Source organism: Zalophus californianus, chromosome 3, assembly GCF_009762305.2.
Source record: "Zalophus californianus isolate mZalCal1 chromosome 3, mZalCal1.pri.v2, whole genome shotgun sequence".
NCBI lineage: Eukaryota > Metazoa > Chordata > Mammalia > Carnivora > Otariidae > Zalophus > Zalophus californianus.
This window is the reverse complement of record NC_045597.1, coordinates 152,276,678-152,302,036: the sequence shown is the minus strand read 5'-3', so window position 1 is coordinate 152,302,036 and position 25,359 is coordinate 152,276,678. Positions and strand designations below refer to the sequence as shown.

Below are 25,359 nucleotides of genomic sequence, written 5' to 3'. Positions count from 1 at the left end.
ATCATCTCAATTATGTGTCTGGACTGTTGAGACTGCCTCGTTCCAAATCTATACATTCTTCAATAGCACACTTAATTATTTTGAATAGCACACTGCAGACTGTGACTACTTGGACTTTAGTGCTATCACTGAATGCTTCGAGCAACCATGTACAGTCAACAGGACTAATATTAAAAGCATGAGCTCTGGAGCTGGACGTCCTGGGTGTGAATCCCAGCTTTATCACCTACTTGCCATGTGACCTTGGACAAGTTAATTTGTCTTTCTAAGCCTCAGTTTCCTTATAATAAAATGAAGATAATTTAAAAACCTACAATGCGTAGGACTTTAGTAAAAATTAAATGAACAAATATATGTAAAGTGCTTAGAATAGCACACTGTAGGGGCACCTGGGTGGCTCAGTCGGTTAAGCGTCTGCCTTCAACTGAGGTCATGATCTTAGGGTCCTGGGATCGAGCCCTACATCAGGCTCCCTGCTCAGTGGGGAGTCTGCTTCTGTCTCTCTCTCTCTCCCACTCCCTCTGTGTGTATGCTCTCTCTCGCTCTCACTCACATAAATAAAATCTTAAAAAAAAAAAAAAGAATAGCACACCATACTTATAAGACTTGATAAATGTGAGTTGTTACCATTTACCATTTTACCAATAATAAAACAGTCTCCGGGAGTTAAGGCACTTGCCCTTGGTGTCACAGATAATAAGCGGCAGAGTCAGGACTGAAGCTCTGGTCTCTGCTTCTAGTACCCACCACAGTGCCATCCAAACATAACACTGCTGCAAGCCTGAAGTCAGGCCTTCATTTCCCCCAAATCAAACCTCAAATATGGCTTTGCCAAGAACATTTAAATTAATATGTTATAAATATTATATAAATATTTCAAGTACTGCAGAGTGCCTGCATGATGAAATGAAGAAATAAAAAGAAATTTTCCAGTCACCAAAGGTTTTAAGAGAGCTGAGGCAGGTCGAAAGTGGGGAGTTGTCACCAGAAATGATTGTTTGGAAAAATATGATAAAACTGTCCAAGAGATACTGTGCTCAGAAATTAGACACAACATTTCTCATCAGCCTTGTGATTGCTCTTTTTCACCAGCTCTATCTAGCCTTCTAATGCTGTCTCCATTCCAAACACTAAAGCTACACTCTGGGAAACACACACAATGTGTTCTTCACATCTCCTGAAGGTTCACCTTTTCAGGGAGCCCAGGAGGCAGAGTCCGCTCATGATGAACCACCCGTACACTATCAAGTCTAGCAGTCTCATGTTGCCAAGTCAGGGAATCCCTCCTCCTTTCCCTACTTGGTCTAGGTGGGATGGGCGAAGACAATAAAAATGGTTCTTTTTTCACTCAAACATTTATGGGTCTGGGTTCACTGGGTAAAGAGCCATCTTCTTCCTACCTCCAACTCTAGAAAAAAATTTGATTTGTTCATCAAGCTAACAGAATCTGGAAAATGACCCACCACTCTCTTAACTACTATTAACTTCTAGAAATGAGACTGGGTAACTGGGCTGAGAAAATCACATTTTTATGTTACGCGTTTCTGTACCATCTGAATTATTTTTTCCAAAAGCATAATTGTAATTTTAAAAAAAATGGACTTTTTAAAGCAAATTTTAAAAAAGAAAAAAAGATTGGAGAATGTCCAGGTAGCAGGAATGACATTAAACTGGATGTCTGAACACACCTGCCTGCTCTCAGCCAACATCCCCATGAGCTTGGAAAAGGACCAATCCTCCCGTGAGCCCGTAGACCTGGCCAGCACCCCAATGACAGACTGGTAAAACCCTGAGCAGAGGACTCAGGTCAACCATGCCCCAACACCTGACCCACGGAAATAATAAGATAAGAAATGTATGTTATTACAAGTTGTGAAGTTTGGGGGAAATCTGTCACGCAGCAATAAAAACTAGTAAGTCATTAACGCCAAATTCCCAGGAATATACTATACACATAAGTTATATAACTGGGGGCACCTGGGTGGCTCAGTCGGGTAAGCGTCTGCCTTCGGCTCAGGTCATGGTCCCAGGGTCCTGGGATCGAGCCCCGCATCGGGCTCCCGGCTCAGCGGGAAGCCTGCTTCTCCCTCTCCCACTCCCCCTGCTCGTGTTCCCTCTCTTGCTGTCTCTCTCTCCGTGTCAAATAAATAAGTAAAATCTTTAAAAAAAAAAATAAGTTATATAACTGGAAAGTGTTTTTGAAACTTCAAATAAGTATATAAATGTTAGCTAGTATTATTCATTTACTTTGCACTATTTTAAACTGAACAGATTGGGCACTTAGAGTTATGTAACTTTGATAACAGCATCTGATTTCATCCTATGGGGATCCTAATTCTAGTACTAACTTCTAAAAATTAAGACAATTTTTACTAGACTTTCAAAGCAGTCACTTATACATCTACAATTAGTTCAACTTAAGATCCTAAAATTGGACTAATTCAGCCCTCTATATCTGGATGATCCTCAACCTAACAATTCAGATAGAAAACAAACTAAATCGACTTGTCAGCACCAAAAATACTTCTTGTCTGAGAACAGACACCTTGGTGCTTTAGTTTCCAAATTTGCCCTGGTCCTTGCTCTCGCCTAAATTGTACCTTTCCTGTTCCTGAACAGAACCACAGTCCTGACCAGCCACCCTAAAAACAGAATCGTGTCTGGGTGGGTCTCCTCCATGAAATCCTGCCACCATTCTGTCTGGCCAGGGGCGGGGGGCGGAAGAAGGTCTGACAAAGTGCTCAGTTATGTCACAACCAGCATTTCCCAACACTGACCCCACACAGACTGTGAGACCGAAAGGCACATCCTGCAACTTGTTCCAGCAAGAACCGCACTCTGCCAAGAGGGAGGAATAAAAGCAAACAGAGTCTCTGACCCTGCCTGTTACCCCATTGGGCCAACATTCCCTCTCTCTACTCTCACCTGATCCTCCTCCATGTCCAACTGAACAGCTCTTACTGCAAAGATCACATCAACGTCTGGAATTGTCCCAGATTTAGGGACTCTGCCTGGCCACAAACAGGATGGTGAACCCCCTCAAAGCAAAGAATGGATGTTGCTGGAGCGTGCCCTTGAGTATCTTTCATCAAAGTAGCTGATCCCATCTTTACGGGGATCCTGATTCCTAGTACTAACTTCTAAAAATTAAGACAACTTTTACTCAACTTTCAAAGCAGTTGCTCACAATTAAAACTGCTTTAACTTAAGGGATCCTGAAGTTGGACTAATTCAGCCCTCTATATCTGGATGTCACCCGATCTGACAATTCACATAGAAAACAAACTAAATGGGGGCGCCTGGGTGGCTCAGTCGTTAAATGTCTGCCTTCGGCTCAGGTCATGGTCCCAGGGTTCTGGGATCAAGCCCCGCATCGGACTCCCTGCTCGGCAGGAAGCCTGCTTCTTCCTCTCCCACTCCGCCTGCTTGTGCTCCTGTTCTCTCTCTCTCTCTCTCTCTCTGTCAAATAAATAAATAAAATCTTTAAAAAAAATGTTTAAAAAAGAAAACAAACTAAATGTACCTGTCAGCACCAAAAATGTGTATTACTCAAAGGGTTGCAAGGAGCAGTATTAGACAAAAACAAACCCATATGCACTACAGAACAGAATAAAACTGAATTGCTTTGGAAGCAAGTATCTCAACAAAATTTCTCTCAAGTGGATGGACTTCAACTATGTTCCCAGAGTCCCTGGGGCACCTATTTACTCTTTTCTGCCATTAGGAGTTCTTCAGTAGAAAGTCTGAGGAGAATGCCTTTGGGCGCACCTGAAGCCTAGAACTCAAATGATATATGTATGCTTCCCATAGGGCATATTCTTTTGGCATCAACATCCACAAAGCCTCTTCATTACAAACTCCCTACCATACATGTGATGGATTTACAGCAGTGACCTCATCAGCATTAATTCCCCTTTTTTCTCTCTCCTCTTCTTAACATGTTAATCAATATATCTGGTTGGTTATTCACCTACTTACATACAGGCCATCTACTCTGGAAAAAGCTGACCCTACCCCAATCTTAGGGGTGGACATCATTTTTTCTTTTTTTTTTTTTAATTATTTATTTATTTGAGAGAGAGAGAGTACATGAGAGGGGGGAAGGTCAGAGGGAGAAGCAGACTCCCCGCTGAGCGGGGAGCCTGATGCGGGACTCGATCCCGGCACTCCAGGATCACGACCCGAGCCGAAGGCAGTCGCTTAACCAACTGAGCCACCCAGGCGCCCTGGACATCATTTTCTTAAGCCACCCAGTTCATTCTGGTCACCAGACCACAGACAGTGGTTCAGGAGTATGTGGGTAAATCAACTGGTCTACCCAGAGCTTTTGGTTTATTATGACAGGATCACAAGGGATTCCACTTCCAAAGTCAGCTGGCAGGAGATCCAGAAAATCACTAACAGTTATGAATGCTCTAGAAAGTTGATAACTTATATCTAGAGGCCAAGCAGTCCCTTGGGAGAGCTCTGTGAAGGCAGGGACTATTTCTTATCTCCAGATACTGGGGTGTGGGAGTGAGTGGACAGATGGCAGGATGGACGAAGAGGGTCCCCTGATCTTGAGCTGGTTCACAAAGGAGGCTGCTAAGTCTGTGGGGATAGCCAGAGTTCAAAAGTCTGAACTAAGGTCCTTCCATTCGCTGGCCCCCTTATCAACCGTGGCTTCTGAACACACAAATGACTGTTCAGTTTTTTCATATGATGGGTCATCGTGGACCACCACCCACTTTTACAGCATAAACCTATGAGACTACAAAAGAGATTTAAAAAAAAAAAAAAACTGTACTTTCACTGTCTGGGAAACAATTTAAAAAAAAAGAGTGAAGTACAAGACAGTAAAATATTACATATCATATTAACTTGGCCTCTGGCATCAGGCTAAGCAATTCTGCAGCAACCTATGAACAAAAGCAAAGCAGGAATAGTATCAAAGTAAGAGCCAGAAACAGATTTCTCAAGGGTGGTATACATGACATACGGGGTTGCAGAGGTGTGGTGATCAAATTTAGTGTATAGTATTTTTTTATTACCAAAAACAATACAGGCTTGACTTAATGAGTTCTATAACAGAGAGATCTAAAAGGGTAACCCTTCCCTGTCCCCCATATCTCATCCCACCCTGCTGTGGTGCCCAAAGTTAGCATGCCTTTCTCTATGTGCGTACAAGTATACAAACACATGTGTGCATCCATAAGCCCCCCAATAAAAAAAGAAGGATCATACTATGCACAATTGCTCTATAACTTTTTTTTTTTTTTTGCTTAAAATAGAGAACGCCCAACCTTCCATTATGATGTATGTTTCGTTATAAAATGAAGGCACATATCTCATGGAAATGATAGCCCTCACATACCTTGGAAAACAATTGATATGAACACCTGGAATCTGAAAGTCATTTTTCTGCTTTTGTTTTTGTAATGCCAGAAAGGGCATTCCTCAAATGGTTAGAAAATAAAATTAGGTAGGGCTGAAACCCAGACATTTCGTCTGCTGAAGACCCATGAACATTAACATTTGGCGTTTTGTTAAGAAGGGGATTGTTTTATCTTAGTGGGCACAAAAAATCAGATATGTGAATGCATATAATGTGCTGCTCTCCATCCCATTTTCAATCCCGCTAAAAGTGATCTGTGCTTCTTCGAGCCAACAAGAAAAATGATCGCAGTGTTGCTAATGATAGAATTGATTCCTCCTATCTCCATCTCAAAGACCAATGTTTAAAAGTCTGTCTTTTATTCGATACCAGACCACACTTTCAATGAAAGTCGCAGAGCTGTTAAGGTTTCCCACCTGAAAGCTGAGCTGCTCCACTCTGCAGGAAGGAGACACTGGCCTCCCGGTCAAACCACACGGTACCTCCTTCCCTGCCCTACAGCAGCACTTTATACCTTTGCCATTTGAATCAACATTTTACATAACTACATCTCTGAACTTAGGATTTGGTTATAGCATTAATATTCCAAAAGCAGTATCCACATATCTCAAGTGGTTGTCAACCTCACCTACTTTAAGCAACACAAATCAAGAAAGATAAAAAGTTCAAGTCCCAGATGATGACTACTGTTTCCTTAAGAAATGACTTATCCTGGGGCACCTGGGTGGCTCAGTCGGTGAAGCGTCCAACTCTTGATTTTGGCTTGGGTCATGATCTCAGGATCATGAGATCGAGTCCCTTGTCAGGTTCCGTGTTGTGTGTGGAGCCTGCCTAAGATTTTGTCTCTCCCTCTCCCTCTGCCCCTTCCCCCTGCAAAAAAGAAATTAATTATCTGAAATCATCCCTGAAACGTAACTGGCTAACTGGAAAGGAAAACTGTATGTGGCATAAAATAATATGGCTTTGCATATCACTTTTTTAAAATATATTTGTTCCACAAAAGTAATAATTGATCATACCCCTATCGGTTACAAGCTCTCTTTTTATTTATATTTCTTCTTACTCTTCCCACATTGACAGACGGAAAAATGTCCCAATAATCCAATTCCATCTCCAAACACAGGTACACTATAAAAAGAGGGGGAAAGAACTCAGGAGCGAGGCAGAATCTAGTAAAACCACTTCCGTCCAATGCATCCTCTTTCTTTCTCAGCTGCTGGGACAGGGGATGAGCACCCCCCTTTTCTTGGTTTAGTTAACAACATAGCTCTACCTGAAGAGATACAAACTTCTGGGCTTTATGCAAATTCCTAAAAAGCTGCATATGAATGTATTTTTTACTCATGTTTTAAATATATGTAAGGAACTCAATAGCTAAACCAACAATATGAAATCCTTTATAAAGAATTTGTACAACATAAACGTTCTCCTATTATTACATATCTTCACGTTTTCATTTTTGTATACGACACTATACTTCTGTGTAGTGGGACCGGACTATTACCAAATCTCCAGGGAGCAACCATATGTCCTTATCTGATAGTCTGCTTCTGTCTCTCTACTAACAACAAATGTCAACAAGTTTCATGTCTTTTTTGACAGTTCACTGCCTTGCATTTTAATGAGTAACTTCTCAGAGGTTAGAATGCTAATTTTATGAAGGCATCCAAGAAGATGCCTATGGATTTTACAACACCTCCTGAATATCGGTTCCTCAGAGGATAGAGCTCCGTATTCCTCTTGCTTTCCAATGCCTCCAACATCCAGTATGATACTCTGCACACGGTCGGCACTCCATAAACACCATATGGAAAACAGACTCACTTGACTCTAATCGATATTAATCATGTGCCAAATGAGTAAACCAAAACTCATTCTGAGTATACACAAATACCCCTGGAATCTAATAAACAAATAGAAAGAAGAACTGTCTAGAGAAGAGAAGCCAGCTTTCAGCCACAAAATACAAAGTCTAAACCCCACAGATGACCTTCGGTGTATACTCACGTATATTTCATTATGGTCAAAGCGCTTCTTGAGGTTGTTGATGAAGGTCTCCTCATTGAGAGGCTCTAAAAGAACCATATCTCCAACCCCAATCATATTGTCCAGAAGTGACGTTTTCACCTCCATTTTGGCCATTGTCTCTTCCTGTAGGAAAGAGGGGGGAAAGGGGAAAATGTAAATAGGCAAAATTATTTCAGATTGGTTCTTAGTACCACTGGAGAAATGAAACACCGGTAGTTTCAAATGGCGCTCAGCTGCCTCTCAAATGCCGTAACCTCCCCTCCAACCAATGTCAGAAGCCCCGGAGCTAGCCGCGGTCACTGCCAGCCCACCAGACGCCCCATATGTTCGAACCGCCCTCCCAGTCCGCCGTTCCAGGCTAAGTCCATCTACAGAAGGAGCCACTAGGAAACCAGGCTCTCCGTGTTCTGTTTTTCTTAACTAAAGTATAGCTGACATACAATATTTTATTAGTTTCAGGTGTACAACATAGTGATTCAACATGTATATACATTACAAAATGCTCACCACAGTAAGTGTTCTTACAGTGTTATTATAAAGTTATTGTGGTATTATTGATTACATTCCCTACGCTGTATTTCTCATCCCTGTGACTTTCTTTTGTAAGTGGAAGTTTGTGCCTCTTTAGACCATCCCCTCTCCCCAGCCAGAGGTTGCAAAACTCTAGCAAGAGAACCCAACCCACCCCTTTCCACCAGCCCTTGCATACCCAGGTCAGACTTGAACCTGTAAGAAACTGCTTCCCCAAAGATGGCATCTCTCAGTACTCCATGATGAAATTCAGAATGTATTTTCCCAGGAAATAATGGTCTTAAGATGATACTAACATTTGAGTACTTGCTACATATCAGACACTGTATCAAGAACTTTACATGCATTCATTCATTTCATCTTCACAAAACTCTATGAAGTAGATACTGGTATCATTATCCCCATTTTTAGATAAGGAAGCTCAGAGAGATAAGAAATTTTGCTTATGATTACTTAAGAGCACGTTACATTTTGTGTTAATTCAATCACCACTTCTAACACAACACCTATGGGGGGAAATTTCATTCCAGGCGTCAGCACGGACTCATAAAGGAACACAACCCCACTGTAAATCAGAGGTTGCCTATATAACCTGCCAAGACTGACCTCGATGTTCTTCATTCTCATCCCAACATACACACCACTACAACAGCAAAATCAAATGAACATCCAATGAATAGACCAGAAACACTAATCTCCCCCCAGCTCAGTCTGCAAGCCTACCAAGCGGAGACAGGCACACTACAAAGGCAGCATTCTTCCCGCTCCACTAATGCGGATGGTGCCACCCAAAAGTAGAATGTTAAATCTCCATGCCTTCAAATCTGATCACTGTCAAGAGCACTAAAATTCTGGGGCACCTGGGTGGCTCAGGTGGTTGGGCATCTGCCTTCGGCTCAGGTCATGATGCCAGGGTCCTGGGATCAAGTCCTGCATCGGGCTCCCTGCTCAGTGGGGAATCTGCCTCTCCCTCTACTCCTCCCCCTGCTTGTGCGCTCTCTCTCTGACAAATAAATAAATTTTTTTAAAAAAGAGAATACTACTGGGTATTTACCCCAAAGATACAAATGTGGTGATCCAAAGGGGCACATGCACCCCAATGTTTTTGGCAGCAATGTCCACAATAGCCAAACTGTGGAAAGAGCCAAGATGTCCACCGACAGATGAATGGATAAAGATGTGGTATATATATATATACAATGGAATATTATGCAGCCATCAAAAAAAAAATGAAATTTTGCCATTTGCAACGATGTGGATGGAACTAGAGGCTATTATGCTGAGCAGAATAAGTCAATCAGAGAAAGACATGTATCATATGACCTCACTGATATGAGGAATTCTTAATCTCAGGAAACAAACTGAGGGTTGCTAGAGTGGTGGGGGGGTGGGAGGGATGGGGTGGCTGGTTTGGGGAGAGTATGTGCTATGGTGAGCGCTGTGAATTGTGTAAGACTGTTGAATCACAGACCTGTACATCTGAAACAAATAATACATTATATGTTAAAAAAAAAGAAGAAGATGATGATGATAGCAGGAGGGGAAGAGTGAAGGGGGGGAAATCGGAGGGGGGAGACGAACCATGAAAGACTATGAACTCTGAGAAACAAACTGAGGGTTCTAGAGGGGAGGGGGTGGGGGGATGGGTTAGCCTGGTGATGGGTATTAAAGAGGGCACGTACTGCATGGAGCACTGGGTGTTATACGCAAACAATGAACCATGGAACACTACATCAAAAACTAATGATGTAATGTATGGTAATTAACATTAACAATAATAAAAAATTAATTAATTTTTAAAAAGAGAGAGTACTAAAATTCTTTCATATAATGAACAAGGGAAACTAGAGTGTTTTGTTACTTTTTTCAATGTTACCAGGATGTACAACCACATTCATCTGAGACATTCCCTCTAAATGCTTCCGATGCAGAAGTCAATTTGGTATACTTTCAGTATAATAATACTAAACAATACTTCAGGATGCTAATAAATACTCACATATATTCATGCCCCTAATACTCAGGAGAAAGTACATTTAACTCTTCTCACTAAGGAGTTAGCCAGGCATATTACATCTTACACAAAGGTTGGTCTGCTTGCTTAGGATACAGCAATTTAAATAAACGTCTTCCTATTCTAGCCTAAAACATCTAGTAGGTCTCCTAGAGGCAACAGAAACTGTATTTACTTGGGCTATTTGCAAGAGAACTGAGAAGGGATGAGAATTATATGATTCTTTATTATGATGATGATTTATATGAATCCACAAACACATCCTTTATTTCTGACCTTATTAGAAAAAAAATTTTAAGTGTGCACTGAAAAGCCAAAAAAGAGAGACCAAAAGAAGCAGAGAGGAAAGACCTCTCATAAATAAAAACAACCCATTAAGGAAGTATTTAATATTCAAAAGAAGAAAAATGGAGTTAACGTTTTCTTTAATATATACTTCTTTTTTTCATGCCAACTACACCTAGAAAAATGGCCCTAGGTATCACTAAAACCCAACAGTAGAATGGTTTCATGCATTCTGAACTAGGCCAAAGGCCAGACTCTGTTTTAAAACAAAATGGCTGGGAGAGGGGGCAACCTGCTGCTCCCTGGAGAGGCAACGGAAGCAGGGAGAACAGCCGGTCTCATGTCAAGTCCATGGAAAAACGTGCACAGGAACAGGAACATAAGTGCCCAAACTTTGTCGCAATAAATTAACATTTAAATCAAATTTCAAGTTCTCAGACTCATGAAATGCCAAAAGCACTCTAGCTGTGATGCATTACATATAATTTGGCAGATGAGGGAAGAAGGTTTAGGGATTAAGGGGGAAGTCAACCTGAGAAGGGTTTCAAAAATAACCACCTCAAACCAGCAATTTAAATTGAGCAAAGAAGCTGAAAGGGAACTCTCTGCCCCAGGGCTTGGATCTGAAGTCTATTTATGGAAACCGCAGCAGCAAGACAAGGACCTCACTGCAGGTAACAGTAATTAAGCAATCTTTCTCTGTAATTAAACCCGCTTTACCAACTTTTCAAATACAAGTTTCAAGCAGGTTTGTATGGATTCTAATTTTTACACTTCTACCCAACTTCATAATCCAAAGCGGGGGAGAGGACGGAACAAAGGCTGAGCCATACAACAGGGAATTGGTAAAAGTAAAAAATTCTGAAAACACGACCTCTGCACACCAAAACACACCAATAAAGGAAATCCGCTGAAAAGGTGATACCAACATTCATTTAGTTATTCAAGGATAGTTTTGTTCCATTCCAGGTTTGTTTTGTTTTGTCATTTTTAGCATCCAAGTACTTTGCTGGAGGAAACAGTAACACCCACCCCCCAATTCTCAGGGTAAAAATGGACATGGAGAGAAACGGCATAGAGATACTTCCCTTGCATCCTACAAATGGACTGAGTCCCCTTACTGTGACTATTGGATCCAGCCTTAGTTTGGTTCAGAATCACTAACTCAAGATTTCCATAAACTATCAGAGGAAGTCACATGGGAGAATCCAATGAGCACGAACGCAAAGCACTGGGGATATGTCTTATTTGACACATTTATGTCTGTCTACATCCTTCCCAAGACCCCCACAGAAACCCATGTTGTTCTGAGGAAGGCAACTTTATCCCATGTGCCAGGAATGTAGCACCTAATCTATCTAGACAGATAGATAACCAACACATTACCATCTTCCAGCCACTGTCATCGATTCAGGGCTGGTTGAAAAACTGAGCCTCAGCCTTCTATCCACATCTGGATGGCAGGATTTACAGATGTGATACGTGGAACCGACATGGTCATGTCTACTTCCATGGCGGGGGGGGGGGGGTTCGTCTGCGCAGGATGGCAACACATGGAGGAAAGCAGGGCAAAAAAAAAACAAAAAAAACAAAAAACTGAGAATTAGGCAGGAGCCCTAATGACATCACAAACCTCTAGATCAAGTTGCATTTGAAACCTGCTCCACAGCTCCTAAGTCTACACACACGGAGCCCAATTAATTCTCCTTACTGTTTAAGCCGTTTGAGTTGGATTTTCTATTATTTGCAACAGAAAACATCTTACCTAATAGAAGAAGCTGGTACAAGGAAGTGGAGTGTTAGAAGTAACACAGAAGGAGCATGGACCGGCTGAGCCAAGGCCATAAGGCGGAGGGCGTGAGGACCTCCCATCTTGGATTGGCAAGATGATCACCTCCGATGTAACAGTAAACAACTGATTAAAACCGTGGCTTCTCGTGCCTTATGCCTTGGACCTTGTGCCTCCAACCTGACAGAATTTGCGAAAAATTCAGATGCTGGAGTATGTGTTGGCTACTTAAGGATCTACAAGAAAAAGACAGCCCTGTTGTGAAACTGGCCGGTGTGAAAACCAGAGCGGAGAACAGGGCGGGGGGCTGCTATATGGAGCCACTCTGGCTGGAGGTGGGGAATGCAGAGGAAACGTGACCTGTGCTAAGCACCACCTGTTCTGTCTCTATGGCCTGAGGCAGGGATAGCACTCCCACCATGAAGATGTAGCACACTGGAGGCATCACCCACTCTACTGCTTCGTCCACTTCTTAACTGTTCCTGGGGGATTCTATCAACCAAGGGCTAAGACACTCTGCAGATCATCCATGGCTAGATCCCACTGCCAGAAAACAAGTTCTCAGACCAAGTTCTAGGTTCAAAACCTTGGGAGTTGGCAGTATCTTTAATGTTGGTTACTAGTCCATGGACCCAAGGATGCAAGGAAATCTTAAAAGCCAACACATTTTAAGGGACCTATGCTGCCGAAGAAGTCTGGCTGACAGGACTTCACATGACTTGATCCTTAGGACAGTCAAGCCCAAGACCTCCAACCCCTCAGAACCACGACGACAAACCGCTACAACACTGCAGCCCCTGCCAAAGCCATCTTGCCCAACGCTCATCTCAAATGTGGCCACGGAAGACAGGGGACAAAGGAGAGCTTCTCAAAGAGCACAACCTCTGAAGAGGGCGTGGCTATGCTTCCAGCCATACAGGAAAGAGCTGCATCATGTGGGCCAGGGCACGTTATTTTCATAACCATAAGTACGGTGAGAAAGGTGCATGTGAACACTGGGCAGCCAAAGGGGACAGCCACTGTAGACATTTGTCTTTCTTTTCAAAGGGACACTCTCCAGGACAGAGTCCTACTCGTACTGGTACCTAATCTCCCTTTGAGGGAGTCCCCAGTTAGCTTACGATGACAAGTAATCTAGCAAGAAGTAGTACTGAGTTCCCACTGCAGAATTCAGAGGAGGCGGATCTGCTCTCTCCACCCCAAGGCACAGAGCTTATGCACAGCCGATCACATCGTCCTGGGTTGGGAGTCCTGGGTGATGGTGAAAGCTGGGGGTGACGGCTGGAGGGACTACTCATCACTCACCGTAGCAACAGCCACAGCACGAAGCCCAGGGGTCCCTGTGCCAAGGGTTCTGCTGTGGATCTTGCTGCCCAGCCGTCCAGCCCTTCTTTGGTTCCTGCCTATCTTCCAAGCCTGTATCCTTCCTGATCTTCCAACCTCTTTGCAGTTTTGTGAGTCTCTACATCCTTTCTGCATTGCACACAATCAAGATCCCTAACTGACAGGAACACTTCGTACAGTACCCAACATACAGGATTATACCACTGTTACAGCTTCATTCTTGTGTAAAACCTAACCTTTTTCCCCCAGCATTGGTGAAAGCAATCTACAAAATACAATCACGAGGGTAGCCTTTGGAACAACCCCAGAGGAGCCTGGAAGCAGGGTCTCTTTATCTAAGGGCGCTGATCTAGCCCAGCCACCAGCCCACCTACAGCTGCAGGAGGTTGCCCCAGCTTTCCACCTGTTTGTCCAATCAAGAAAAACAAAATATATGATTGCAACTATTCTTTCCCCGACCTACTCTCATCTCATAAACTTCCAAAGTTACTACCTGTATTTCAGTGTATACCAATTCATTTACTGGCATCTTTCCCAGTGTAAAAATACCACTTAAAATATTGAAAGCATCATTTCAAAAATTCCTCAAAAATCCAAAAGAAAATGCAGCATAAACATCCTATAGCATCTTAAAATGGCCACCTGAAGCCTAATATTTAAATATACGTAGTCTACCCCAGTCACCAGCCCTAAATTCCAAGCCACCTATACTGTTAATGTCATCTGTGTTTGGGAGTCAAGACCAGCATTCTCCAAGCCAATAGCCCTGCACACAGACACAGCCAGACCAGAGGGTTTATCCCTGTGAAATGCATGGTTATTCCATTCGATATCAAACAGCAACAGTGAAAAACTATTCCAAGTTAATAATTAATTAGTTTAGTAACAACTGAATAACAACTAAGAAAAAATCCAGGATAAGCTAAAATAAAGCATCCAGTCATCTCCCATGTTATTCAAAGTTCTTGGGGTAACACAGATGAGAACAAACACATTTTTAAGTTGAAGTTTTATTGTAAAACTGGAAGGAAAATTCACAGATCAGAGCTGAGGATGCAATGATTAACAAGGATTAATATCAAGTCATTAGCATAATTTTAAAGTTGAGGGAACTTTTTTTTTAAAAGATTTTATTTATTTGACAGAGAGAGACACAGCAAGAGAGGGAACATAAGCAGGGGGAGTGGGAGAGGGAGAAGCAGACTCCCCCGCAGAGCAGGGAGCCCGATGCAGGGCTCGCTCCCAGGACCCCGGGATCATGACCTGAGCCGAAGGCAGACACTTAAAGACTGAGCCACCGAGGCGCCCCAAGTTGAGGGAACTTTCAAAGCAAAGCCCTAAAAACCACTTGCTGGAAAACTTAATGAAAGCAAACCTCTATTGCTTCAGCAACTGGAAATGAGGATGTTGAAAACACATCTGCAATGTCATTAGCAGTATACATCGGGAGGCAACACCTTCGGGGAGTCTTCTTAGCATAATAACAATTGTTCGTATCTGACTCTGGTTCCATTCCTTACCTCCTTGCGGGGGCGGGGGCATGTATGTGATAACCCCTTTTCTGGACAATCAGCTCTCTGGTGTCAGGAGTCACAGCTTATTCGTCTTTATTTCCCCAAAGGCATAATGCACTGCCTTAGCACATGGTAGGCATTCAGAGAAATACAAAGGGAAAACAAGTACGCAAATTTACGACTGACAACTGAATCATTCGATAATTCAAGTTCTTGCAGCCGCCATGGCTGGTCTGACCAGAAGGCAAAAAAATGACTGCAGCTTCAAGCCACTTTGATCCATTCCTCTGAAAACATAATATTACCCACAAAGGACAGGAAACAGAATTGAGCCATTTGACTCCCAAAGAGATCACTAAAGCTTTTAAGAATAACATGAGAAGCACATTTAAGTAACCAAACTGGGCCAATGTGGCAAGATTTCATGAACAAAATAAATCTCAGCAAATCCTGGTGGCAAAACAAAGGCAAAAGAGGGGCCAAGTCTATAGGACGTTGTTGAGAACCTAATACAATGAGCTTAAATGACTAAGAAAAATTGGAATTTCCTTCCTCGATCTTTTAAAATAGCATGCATCTCCTCTCTGAGAGCAGTTAGATTAAATTTCCATGCAATTCAGCTCAACCACCACTTAGACAGTATTGAACCCTGTTGGTCTCTGGCGTCGTGTTAAGTGCTCCGGACACGCTGCGGATCATCATGGCACCCCCCACACACACCACCTCCTCCAGGACCCCACAGTTCAGTAAGAGTCAGGAAAAGAAAATAAACCACTTCTGAAATTTCAAATAACCTTTTAATGATTAGAAACAACACATATTCACTAAAGGAAAAAAAATTTAAAAATGTAGCTGAGCAAAATACAAGCCAAATTCAACACCCTCACATTTTAGTCTAAATCCTTTTGAATTCATTAGGATCCTGATGAAACCTGATTTTTATGACCAAAGAATTGGCCATCATTTCTGGTTTCATAAGTTTTGATACAAATTCTGATACATTTCTAAATTTTGATTATGTTTGCTTCCAGGTAGGAATGTGAAAGAGATCTGGAAGACCTGTGGAACTCAATGAAGGTACACCAATAACACCCCCACCGTTTTTAAATTCAACCAAGTTGCCTGACCATCTGCCCCTTGATTCTTTACCTTCTCCCCTCCCTCACATGAGCAACCCAGATTGTCAACAGCCTGCCCACCAACCATCTCTCCCACGTGGCTGAGTCTAACATCTCAACACATGTCCAAACCTTCTATCTCCTACCATCCTGTATCAAAATACCCCCCAAAACAAAAACAAAACCCTTTTATTCTCCCTAGATCCCACAAAGTCACAAGAGACCCAGTTTCTCACCCCCGGCCTCTCCCTGCCTGTTACCTTCTCCCCCCAGAGCCATCCTGTCTCTCGATTACATCAGCGTCATCACTCGCAGTCCTCCCCGCCTCTTCCCCACTTGTGACTGCCCTAGCCCGCCTTCATCCTTTCTCACTGGAAGGCAACAGCCTTCTCCATGGTCTCTCTCAGTCTTGTCTTGCCACCACAGCCTCTGCCATCCCTCTCCTTCCCCCATGCATGGGCCACACTTCCCAAGTCGCCTCTCTAGATCACAACCTGATCAGGTTTTAAAAAAAAAAAAAAACCTTTAAGTATTGCTTTAAAGCCTCCAATAGCTCTCAATAAGCCTATAAGTGAATATTCAAATTCCTCAGCAGACCCTCAAAATCACAAAACATGGAATCACCCTATGACCCAGCAATTCCATTCTGGGGTATAAAAGCAGGAATTCAAAAATATATTTGCACACCCATATTCAAAGCAGCATCATTCCCAACAGTCAAAAGGGGGAAGCCACCCAAATGTCCACCCACGGATGAATGGATAAACAAAATGTGGTGTGTGCATACAATGCAATAGTATTCAGGCTTAAAAAATCAGGAAATTCTGACACATGCCACCAAATGGATGAAACTGGACGACATCACGCTAAGTGAAACAAGCCAGCTGCCAAAGGGCAAACGCTTTATGAGTCCACTTACGTGAGGTACTAGAGTCGCCAAATTCATAGAGACAGAAAGCAGAATGCTGGTCACCAGACAGAATGGGAAGCTGTAGTTTAAATGAGCACAGAGCTTCAGTTTCAGAGGACAAAAACGTTCTGGAGAGGGATGGTGGTAATGGCTGCACAGCAGGGGAGGGCACTTCATATCCCGGAACCATGCACTTAAAAAGGCTAAAATGTTGGGGCGCCTGGGTGGCTCAGTCGGTTAAGCGTCTGCCTTCAGCTCAGGTCATGATCCCGGGGTCCTGGGATCAAGCCCCGCATCTGGCTCCCTGCGCAGCCGGGAGCCTGCTTCTCCCTCTCCCTCTGCCTGCCGCTCCCCCGCTTATGCTTGCTCTCTCTCTCTCTCTCTGGCAAATAAATAAGTAAAATCTTTAAAAAAAAAAAAAAAAGGCTAAAATGCTAAGTTTTATGCTATCTATCTTTAACTATATGCACAATAATTCCTTGTCAGAGATGGAGGCTTCACAACCTAACTCTGGCCTTCCTCCCCAGGCTCACCTCTCCCCGCTGAGCCCCCACCCAAGGCAACACACACAACACACGCAGATGCCAGGCCTCCGATGGCTCTGTCAGCCAGGCCACTGCTAATGGCACTGTGGCTACACACCAGCCCAAACAAAGCCAGCTTCCAAGGTTCTAGAATGAGGACAGGGACTATCATCAGGTGGCTATAATGAAGTCAGCATGGATCCAGAGGACGGGGTGTCCCGCTCAGGGGAGCCTCTGACGGTCTCTGGACTTGCTCTGAAGCTAATCCAAGAGGAATGATGTGGGTGCACAGAGAAGCAGCTTGGGACCACAGAGGACAGACAGAAAAGCTGCTTTAGGTCCTGAGAGTGGTTCTAGTAGTAGGTTCTCAAGAGGTTCAGCCAAGCTTCATGCCTTAAATAAATCCTCCCTGACCGAAACCAGAGCGAGTGGCCACTCCTCACCGGCAGCGTGTGCTGAGAAGCCAGGAGATCCCCTGCACCGCAGTGCGTCTGCAGGTCTCCTCGTCCCTGGAGAAGGCCTGAGTGACCTCCCCGCCCCCCACTGGCTGGCACATCAGAGACACATAGGCTGCTCTTCCTGCCAAGACTGTTTCCGTCAACTCTACCCTTCCCATCCAGCTCACAACAGACAGAGGATAATCAGAGAACTTCAACTGATACACAAGGAATGGAAAGACTCGGGATACAAACCAACAGGCAAGACAGTTTCTCAGTACTTACCAACCTAAAGGGCAAGTGTAGGACAATTTACTCAAGTAGCATGGTTTTCAAAGGAGAAGAGAGTTGGGCGGAGGGGCAGAGAACCACAGAGGGTGCTTTGCAGGGCTCCCCAGAGTAACTGAGAAGGTGGGCCCCAGCATGCAGGTATGAAAGGGCTCAGTGATGCTGATTTGCACTCCTATCAACACACTTCCTTAGGGAAACTCACAGAAGCTGTGTTGATGCACAGCATTTCCTACATAAAATACCATTATCTGATTTCCCAATTCTTTATTCTATGGTTAAAACCACTTCATCTTGAAGGTCCCCCCCCCCCCCACCATAGCTTTTTGTTATAAATATTTAATGGATTGCTGGTAGGTTGGTTTTGTTAGAATCTTAGAGTAGGGAAGAAATACTCCCAACTACTGGCAATTTCCATCCAGTAAGTTGTCTTGTGTTCAAACTCTGGGTAATACAAAGAACATTAAATTATCAGATAATGATAAAGTAGAATAGATTTGGACAGGGGCTGAAAACAAATAGCTAAAAGCATACAGAAGTCCATAAGCCAGGAAACCAGACTCGGATCCTAAAAAGCTCTCCGAATGGGAGGGGCAATTAATTCAGCCTTCTGGTGATCTAAGAGTTAACACCCCAAGGGGGATCACCCCACAGGCAGAGAGGGGCCAGGAACCACCCACTGTCAAAGTCAAGGTTTGTTTCTGTCTGGGTATAAAAAGGCTGGACAACCACCATCAGCCAGAGCTCAGCTACCCTCAATCCCAGGAACAGGCCAGTTATTAAGGATGTGAAAGATAGCACAGAACTTTACAATCGTAAAGTGACTGGTTAAAAACAAAGTTTTTCCAACTGTGAAAATGGGGACTATATTATCTAGACTAATCAGAAGGATTTTTGAGTCAAACAGGGACAGTGGCTGCTATGGCAACATCGAAGGTTTGGGATTACAAGCTACAAACTCTCTCTTCTGATGTCTGAGCAAAATCTGTTAGAATCCCAGGCAAGCCCTTCTGTTAGAAGAGAGAGAAATGGACCCAGGAGGTGTGGCACAACTGGTTTCTGGAAGAGGCAGGGCAAGGAGAAAGCGTTCCTGACCGCTCTGAGCGGTCTTTCACACCTATTACGTTGCATGTACCCATCAACCTCATTCCCAAGTCAGCAAACTTTTCGCAACACACCCAGTTTTTTAAAGAGAAGCTGCGCTTCCACACTGGGAAGAGTCATTTGCTACAGAAGTTTGGTAACAAGAGTTTACCATCACTGAGAATTCCCTTTTGATCTGCCCCAATACAGGACAGCATAGGCTTTAGATCACAGTCTTAGGCTCGAACCCAAGGGAATTAATTTATCTCTGGAATTTGAATTTCTGATCTAAAAGCTCAGGGATGACAACATCCATTCCCCAGGGTTCTGAGGCAGGCTGGCTAAGAAAGCAAAACCCTAAGAGGGCAGGATCTCACTGGATGCTAGCTCCCTCCTTCCCCATGCCTATTTCTCCTGACCCTGCAGACCTCACCTACCGGCATGTGCATCCGGCATGTGCATCCGAGGGCAATAACCAAGAGAGTTGCCTCATTTGCAAAAGTCATCCCATGGGGTTCAATACCCTGAGGAGTAAAAGCAGCCAAAGTCACTGTCCCCAACGTCATTTCCTGGAGGAAGCTCTGCAGAGTCATGGCAGGAACGATGCCAAAGGGCAAGGCAACATCAGAGAATGCCATCCACCACCAAAACTGGGTCCAAAAGCCACCCCTGCCCTCCCTCTCCACCCACCTCCCACCCCCAACTTGGCAGCCCTCACCGGCCAAAATCCTATAAGGTCTAGAATGGACATCAAGCAATCTCTGGCTCTAGGGGGAACCTATGGCCACGCTATCTTAGTCACACTGGGTCTGAGAAGAATTAATGAGCTAACGTCTGAAAAGTGCTCTGAGTTCCTCCGGGACAAGGTAGCCAAAAACCATAAACCTCTGTTACGGCCAGAAACACAAACGCAGCTGCACGTGGAGTGTGCTAATTATAACCCATAGACTTCTCAAAGTGTTCCCTCAAGGTAGATAAAAAAATTCCAAGAAGCTGAATGTGTTTAGATTGGCAAACCTGAGCCCCAGGACCCCTAGGTGAATGTAAAAGTGCTCAGATTTAACTGACACACCCGACAGCTCAGACTTGTTCCTGGCCGGTGCACAGATACCAAGTGCGACCAGTGAGTATTAAACTGAATACAGCCACCCAGGGAAAACCAACTTTCCTTCCAAATGAACTGGCTTGTTAATCAGAGGGTCCAGGTCCCATCCCATGTGCTGAGAGCCTCACCAAGTCATCCTGTCCCTTGCCCCGCTTCACCTGCTGACACTGCCTGTAGATTCGTTCTTTCTGTTCTCTTCATACTTGATCCTACCATCCCATCACTCAAGGCACTCCCTTATAATTAAAAGACCAGTGCATTGCCCCTGGTGAGCACTCACAGAAGATTTCCTGTACCCGTCAGTTTGGGGAGTCCCTATGGATTGTTTTTTTTTTTTTTAAGACATCTAGCTGAACAAAGATGCTCACAAGAAAACAGCCCAGGGTACCCCAGAGCAGACTTAAAAAGGCACCTTCCCATCATTCAGGCTCTTTGAAGGGACAGTAGAGGGAAATGTATTGAATTTAGTGCACTTGTTCTTTGGGGCAAGGAAGCAAGTCAGCTCTCAGGGAAACATCAGCTGTTGCTTTCTGCAAATCATAGAGGTTAGAATGACTACCAGAGTGGCTCCAGAAAAAACACCCAGAAGATCCAAGTCGTAGACTCAGCTCTGCAGCTGGCTCAGAGTGAGACCTTGGGCATACTGCCAATGCTGAGCCTCAGTTTCCCCACAAAGGGGGAATACATCATCTCCTAAGATCCTGTCCCAGTCTGTCATCACCAATTCAACAAAAAAATGCTCAAATCTGCAAAGACTGAGTTCCTTAATTTTTCGGTGAACATTCATCCTGTCTCTGGTTATAAAGAATGTTAAGGACCAAGAATGCCAGTCCACAAGAATCTTTCTCAGTGACATTTACTCAGAGGTTAAGGAAAGTAGCTCTTTATTCTGACCTCACCAGCAAAAAAATGTATTAAGGGTCTAACCATACACAGCACAGTAGGAAATGCAAGGAGTCAACTGGATCTTCCTAACTACAGGCATCAAGGCATGAGTGAATGTGTTCTGTTTACAACTATACGGCTAGTTGCAAAATGGCACTATTTTAATGAGTTAATCTAGTTATGAAAGCAAAAAAGGGGCCTACAGATTACAAAATTAAGAAACCTATATAGTAAAAGGAGAAAAATATGCATCACTCAACACTGCATTTTGGTAATGTCTCTGTACTTGTGGTTAAGAAAAAGTTTTTTAGAATAATAAAAATTCAGAAACTTCCTCAAGCAGTGAATATTCACTGAAACAAAGTCTACTAAATCAACTATGTAATCAAAGGGAGAGATGTTTATACATTTACATTAGGATTTCATGAGTCTTTATTACTTGAGAATTGATCAAACAAAAATAGCTAAGATGTTTCCAAAAAAGACACTGATGATGTAAATTGAGAAAGCAGAACTACTTTGTCATTAAAAAAGAATTTTTAAAGAAAAGAGCTAAATTGCAGTGGGTTACTTTACCTGTGTTGATTAAAATCAACAATCAGAATTGGGAAGTTTTTTTTTTTTTTTAAGATTTTATTTATTTATATGACAGAGAGAGACACAGCGAGAGCGGGAACATAAGCAGGGGGAGTGGGAGAGGGAGAAGCAGGCTTCCCGCGGAGCAGGGAGCCCGATGCGGGGCTCGATCCCAGGACCCTGGGATCATGACCTGAGCCGAAGACAGACACTTAACGACTGAGCCACTCAGGCGCCCCTGAGAAGTATTTTCTGAGCCAAAGTTTTTCTAATTTTTCTCATGTTGGAAGCCATACTGAATTTAAAGTCAAATGCACCATAATACATATCTTGGATATCTCTAAGTACATTCTGAAGTATTTATGAAGAACTAAAACATATACAATACAGCAAATCAACATATAAGGCATGCCATAACATAACTTTTTAAGTCATAAATTAAAAGTTTACTAAAATTTGACTAAATTTAAATTTGTAAATGTTAACTAAATTTGAATAATAGTTCTCATTTCCAAAAGTTCTGTAAGACACAGCAATTATTCATAGGCTTATATGAGGATACAAACATACAAATGTCCCCCGCCCCGGACACACACACACATATATACACTATTTTTTTTTACTAGAATATAAGCACACACTTAACCTGTAAACTACACATAAATCAATTTTTAAAGTTAATCAGTTTGCCCATTATAAAATAAATTTTCAATAAATTTTCCCAAGGGAAATTTGGGTAAGAAATAAGATATTCAGGGCGCCTGGGTGGCTCAGTCATTATGTGTCTGCCTTCGGCTCAGGTCATGATCCCGGGGTCCTGGGATCGAGCCCCACATCGGGCTCCCTGCTCCGCGGGAAGCCTGCTTCTCCCTCTCCCACTCCCCCTGCTTGTGTTCCCTCTCTTGCTGTGTCTCTCTCTGTCAAATAAATAAATAAAATATTAAAAAAAAAAAAGGAATAAGATATTCAATAGTCAACCACATTGTATATGCCTGATTAAGAAAAATTCATTTCCCTCTCCCACTAATTTATCAAAATAAGAGGTCTTCAAAATATCATATTATTACATTTTAAGTCATCGAATTAAAAGGCATAAAAACTTAAAATTCACAATCCACCCTTAATCATGTCTCTCAATAAGTAGGCAGGCAGGCAGAGAGATTAAAAGGAAACTATAAAGTTCTTTTTAAACGACATAATTGTAAGGTCCCCTAGTTTAGGAATTAAATAAAACTGCTTACCGACTTTTCTTCTCCATTGTTTTTTCCACTGATTTAACTAGTACTTTAGCATTCCGTTCATATGAAAGGAAGAGACAAACATTCGTTGTGACAGGGAGAACACACTAAGTACAACAAATATTTTGCACAGAGATAAGAAGGGGAAACTAGGTCAATATCCTGTGGCCGGGAAGAAGCAGCCTGAGCTTCCATCCAGAACTGTATTATATGATTAACCAGGCTGGACTCTCTTCTCTCCAGGCTACTGCTCTGACCCATGCACCTGGGATACACAGACTCTGGGAGAAAGGAATTAGAGATGCATCTACTACTTCCCAGCCTTTGGCAATCTAATTGGGGAAAGAAAACATGTAAGAGCCGTATAACTCATAGAACAAGTGCCACACAGGGCAGGTGATTCACCGCAGAAAGAGGAATATAGAGCCTCGGGTTTATGATCAGAGGCCGAACTAGTACTATGGTGTAGGGAGGATCAGACAAGGACGGCTGAAGAGGAGAAACTTGACCTGGACTTTCTGAGGATGAGCAGTATGTGGTCCAGCAGAAGAACAAACCATTCAGAAGACAGTGACTAGGAAGAAGAACAGCAGAAGACAGCTGGGGCGGGGCCCCAGTAGAGCGTGAGGCTGGGAGGAAAGGTAAGCTGAGACAAGATGGAGAGTCCAAGCTGAGGAGCTTACAGCTGGGAATGTGGTGGGAATGGGTGGGAGAGGAGAGGGAAGAGTATCTACTGTGTCTGTGCTGCAGTCAGTGCACCCAGAGGGCCACAAGTGTGACTGGCTGTTATCCAGTCAGTCACTGGTGACCATGGAAAATAAGATCGAAGATAGCCATCATAGATTATGGGGAGTCATCAAAAATGTCTTGAGCAGCGACAGACAACAAAAAATGTAAAGGCTGTTTACTTAGTGGATAGTCTAAATTAGCTGGGAGAAAGCTAGAAGCAAGAAGCAAAATTGCTCTGTGCAGTTGTTCAGTTTGTGCACTGCATAAAAAGCCAAGGGGGAAAGTGGGCACTGACATCAAGTGGAGCTCTGTGGGATAGTGTCTGCCCTGAAGGGTACCTTTTTCCAATTGTACGGTAAAGATACCATACTAGCTAGCAGCAGGGAAACCAGCTATGGCACAAATCTAGAACTAGGGTAGAACTAATGGAAGTGAAACAGGTGGATAAGTGCAAGAGAAATAACAGACGACTCTATCATAAAAGGCAGAACACTAATCGTTGGAGGGGGCAAGAGAGACAGGAGGGTTTAAGACTAAAGTAGGCTCTCTCACCCAAATGCATAAGGATTGACAGTTTGGCTGCTTGGTTTAAAGGGGGGAAAAAAAGTCAAAGTTGGAAGTCATTTAAAAAGATAAATAACAAAACATATTTTTTTTAAATTAAACCCTATCATCATACATTTATTTGCCCGTGTTTTGCTATAATGCTGAGGCCTTTTCTTCAAGTCTATGTCCACCGGCTGCAGTACCCAGCGGTACTTTCTTTTATAAACCATCTCAAGGCATCACCCTTTAAAAGGTCAAATTTCTTGGGATGCCTGGGTGGCTCAGTCGGTTAAGCGTCTGCCTTCGGCTCAGGTCATGATCCCGGGGTCCTGGGATCGAGTCCCACATCGGGCTCCCTGCTCAGTGGGGAGCCTGCTTCTCCCTCTGCCTGCTGCTCCCCCTGCTTGTGCTCTCTCTCTCTCTCTCTCTCTCTCTCTGGCAAACAGATAAATAAAATCTTAAAAAAAAAAAAAAAGGTCAAATTTCTTTAAAAGAAATAGTGAGGCTGTAAAGACACCAGAGAAACAGTGCAGATGCTCACTACTCCTCGGTGGGAAGGTTATCCACATTGCCGAATGCAGGCAGGGTCACACGGGCTTCCCCACAGTCTTTCCCTCTACCCCAGGGGTCAGCAGGGTTCCAGAGGGGGCTGCTTCATCACACTGTGTCCCCTAGTATGGATGAGGGCGACACAGAGCAGAGCCACGGGCCTGGCCGTCAGTGGACGCACCGAGTGAGCGCAGATTATTGCTCTGAGCCACTAAGATTCCTGGGTCTTACATAATCACAGCTGAACCCACCTATCCTGAATGGCTGACAATATTAGTGGGAACACTCTTCTTTTAGGACTCCCTAACTCCTTTACAGTTACCTCAGCCACTCTAAAATCAGCGGTCATTCCGTTTTAGAAACTTACTTTTTATCAGGTGCTTTCCAAAACATTCAAATAAATTCAAATAAATTGTCACAAAAACAGTAATTATTTTTGCACATTTAAAATCTTTATACTAAATAGAGGAGTAAGTATAAATGGCAAAAACA

At 43.3% G+C, this 25,359-nt stretch overlaps 1 protein-coding gene across 4 annotated transcripts in view; it reads right to left on the bottom strand.

Moving 5' to 3' along the window:
• MYO1B (myosin IB) overlaps nt 1-25,359 on the bottom strand; it is a 180,667-nt gene that overhangs the window by 139,357 nt on the left and 15,951 nt on the right. For 3 of the 4 annotated variants that reach the window (XM_027589525.2, XM_035726666.1, XM_035726667.1), the window contains exon 2: nt 7,382-7,525. In XM_027589525.2, coding sequence (XP_027445326.1) covers nt 7,382-7,516 — 135 coding nt within the window. In that variant the 5' untranslated portion in view covers nt 7,517-7,525. Of the gene's footprint in view, nt 1-7,381; nt 7,526-23,046; nt 23,148-25,359 lie in introns of those variants that run through there. The other variant, XM_027589526.2, reaches the window with a different exon arrangement.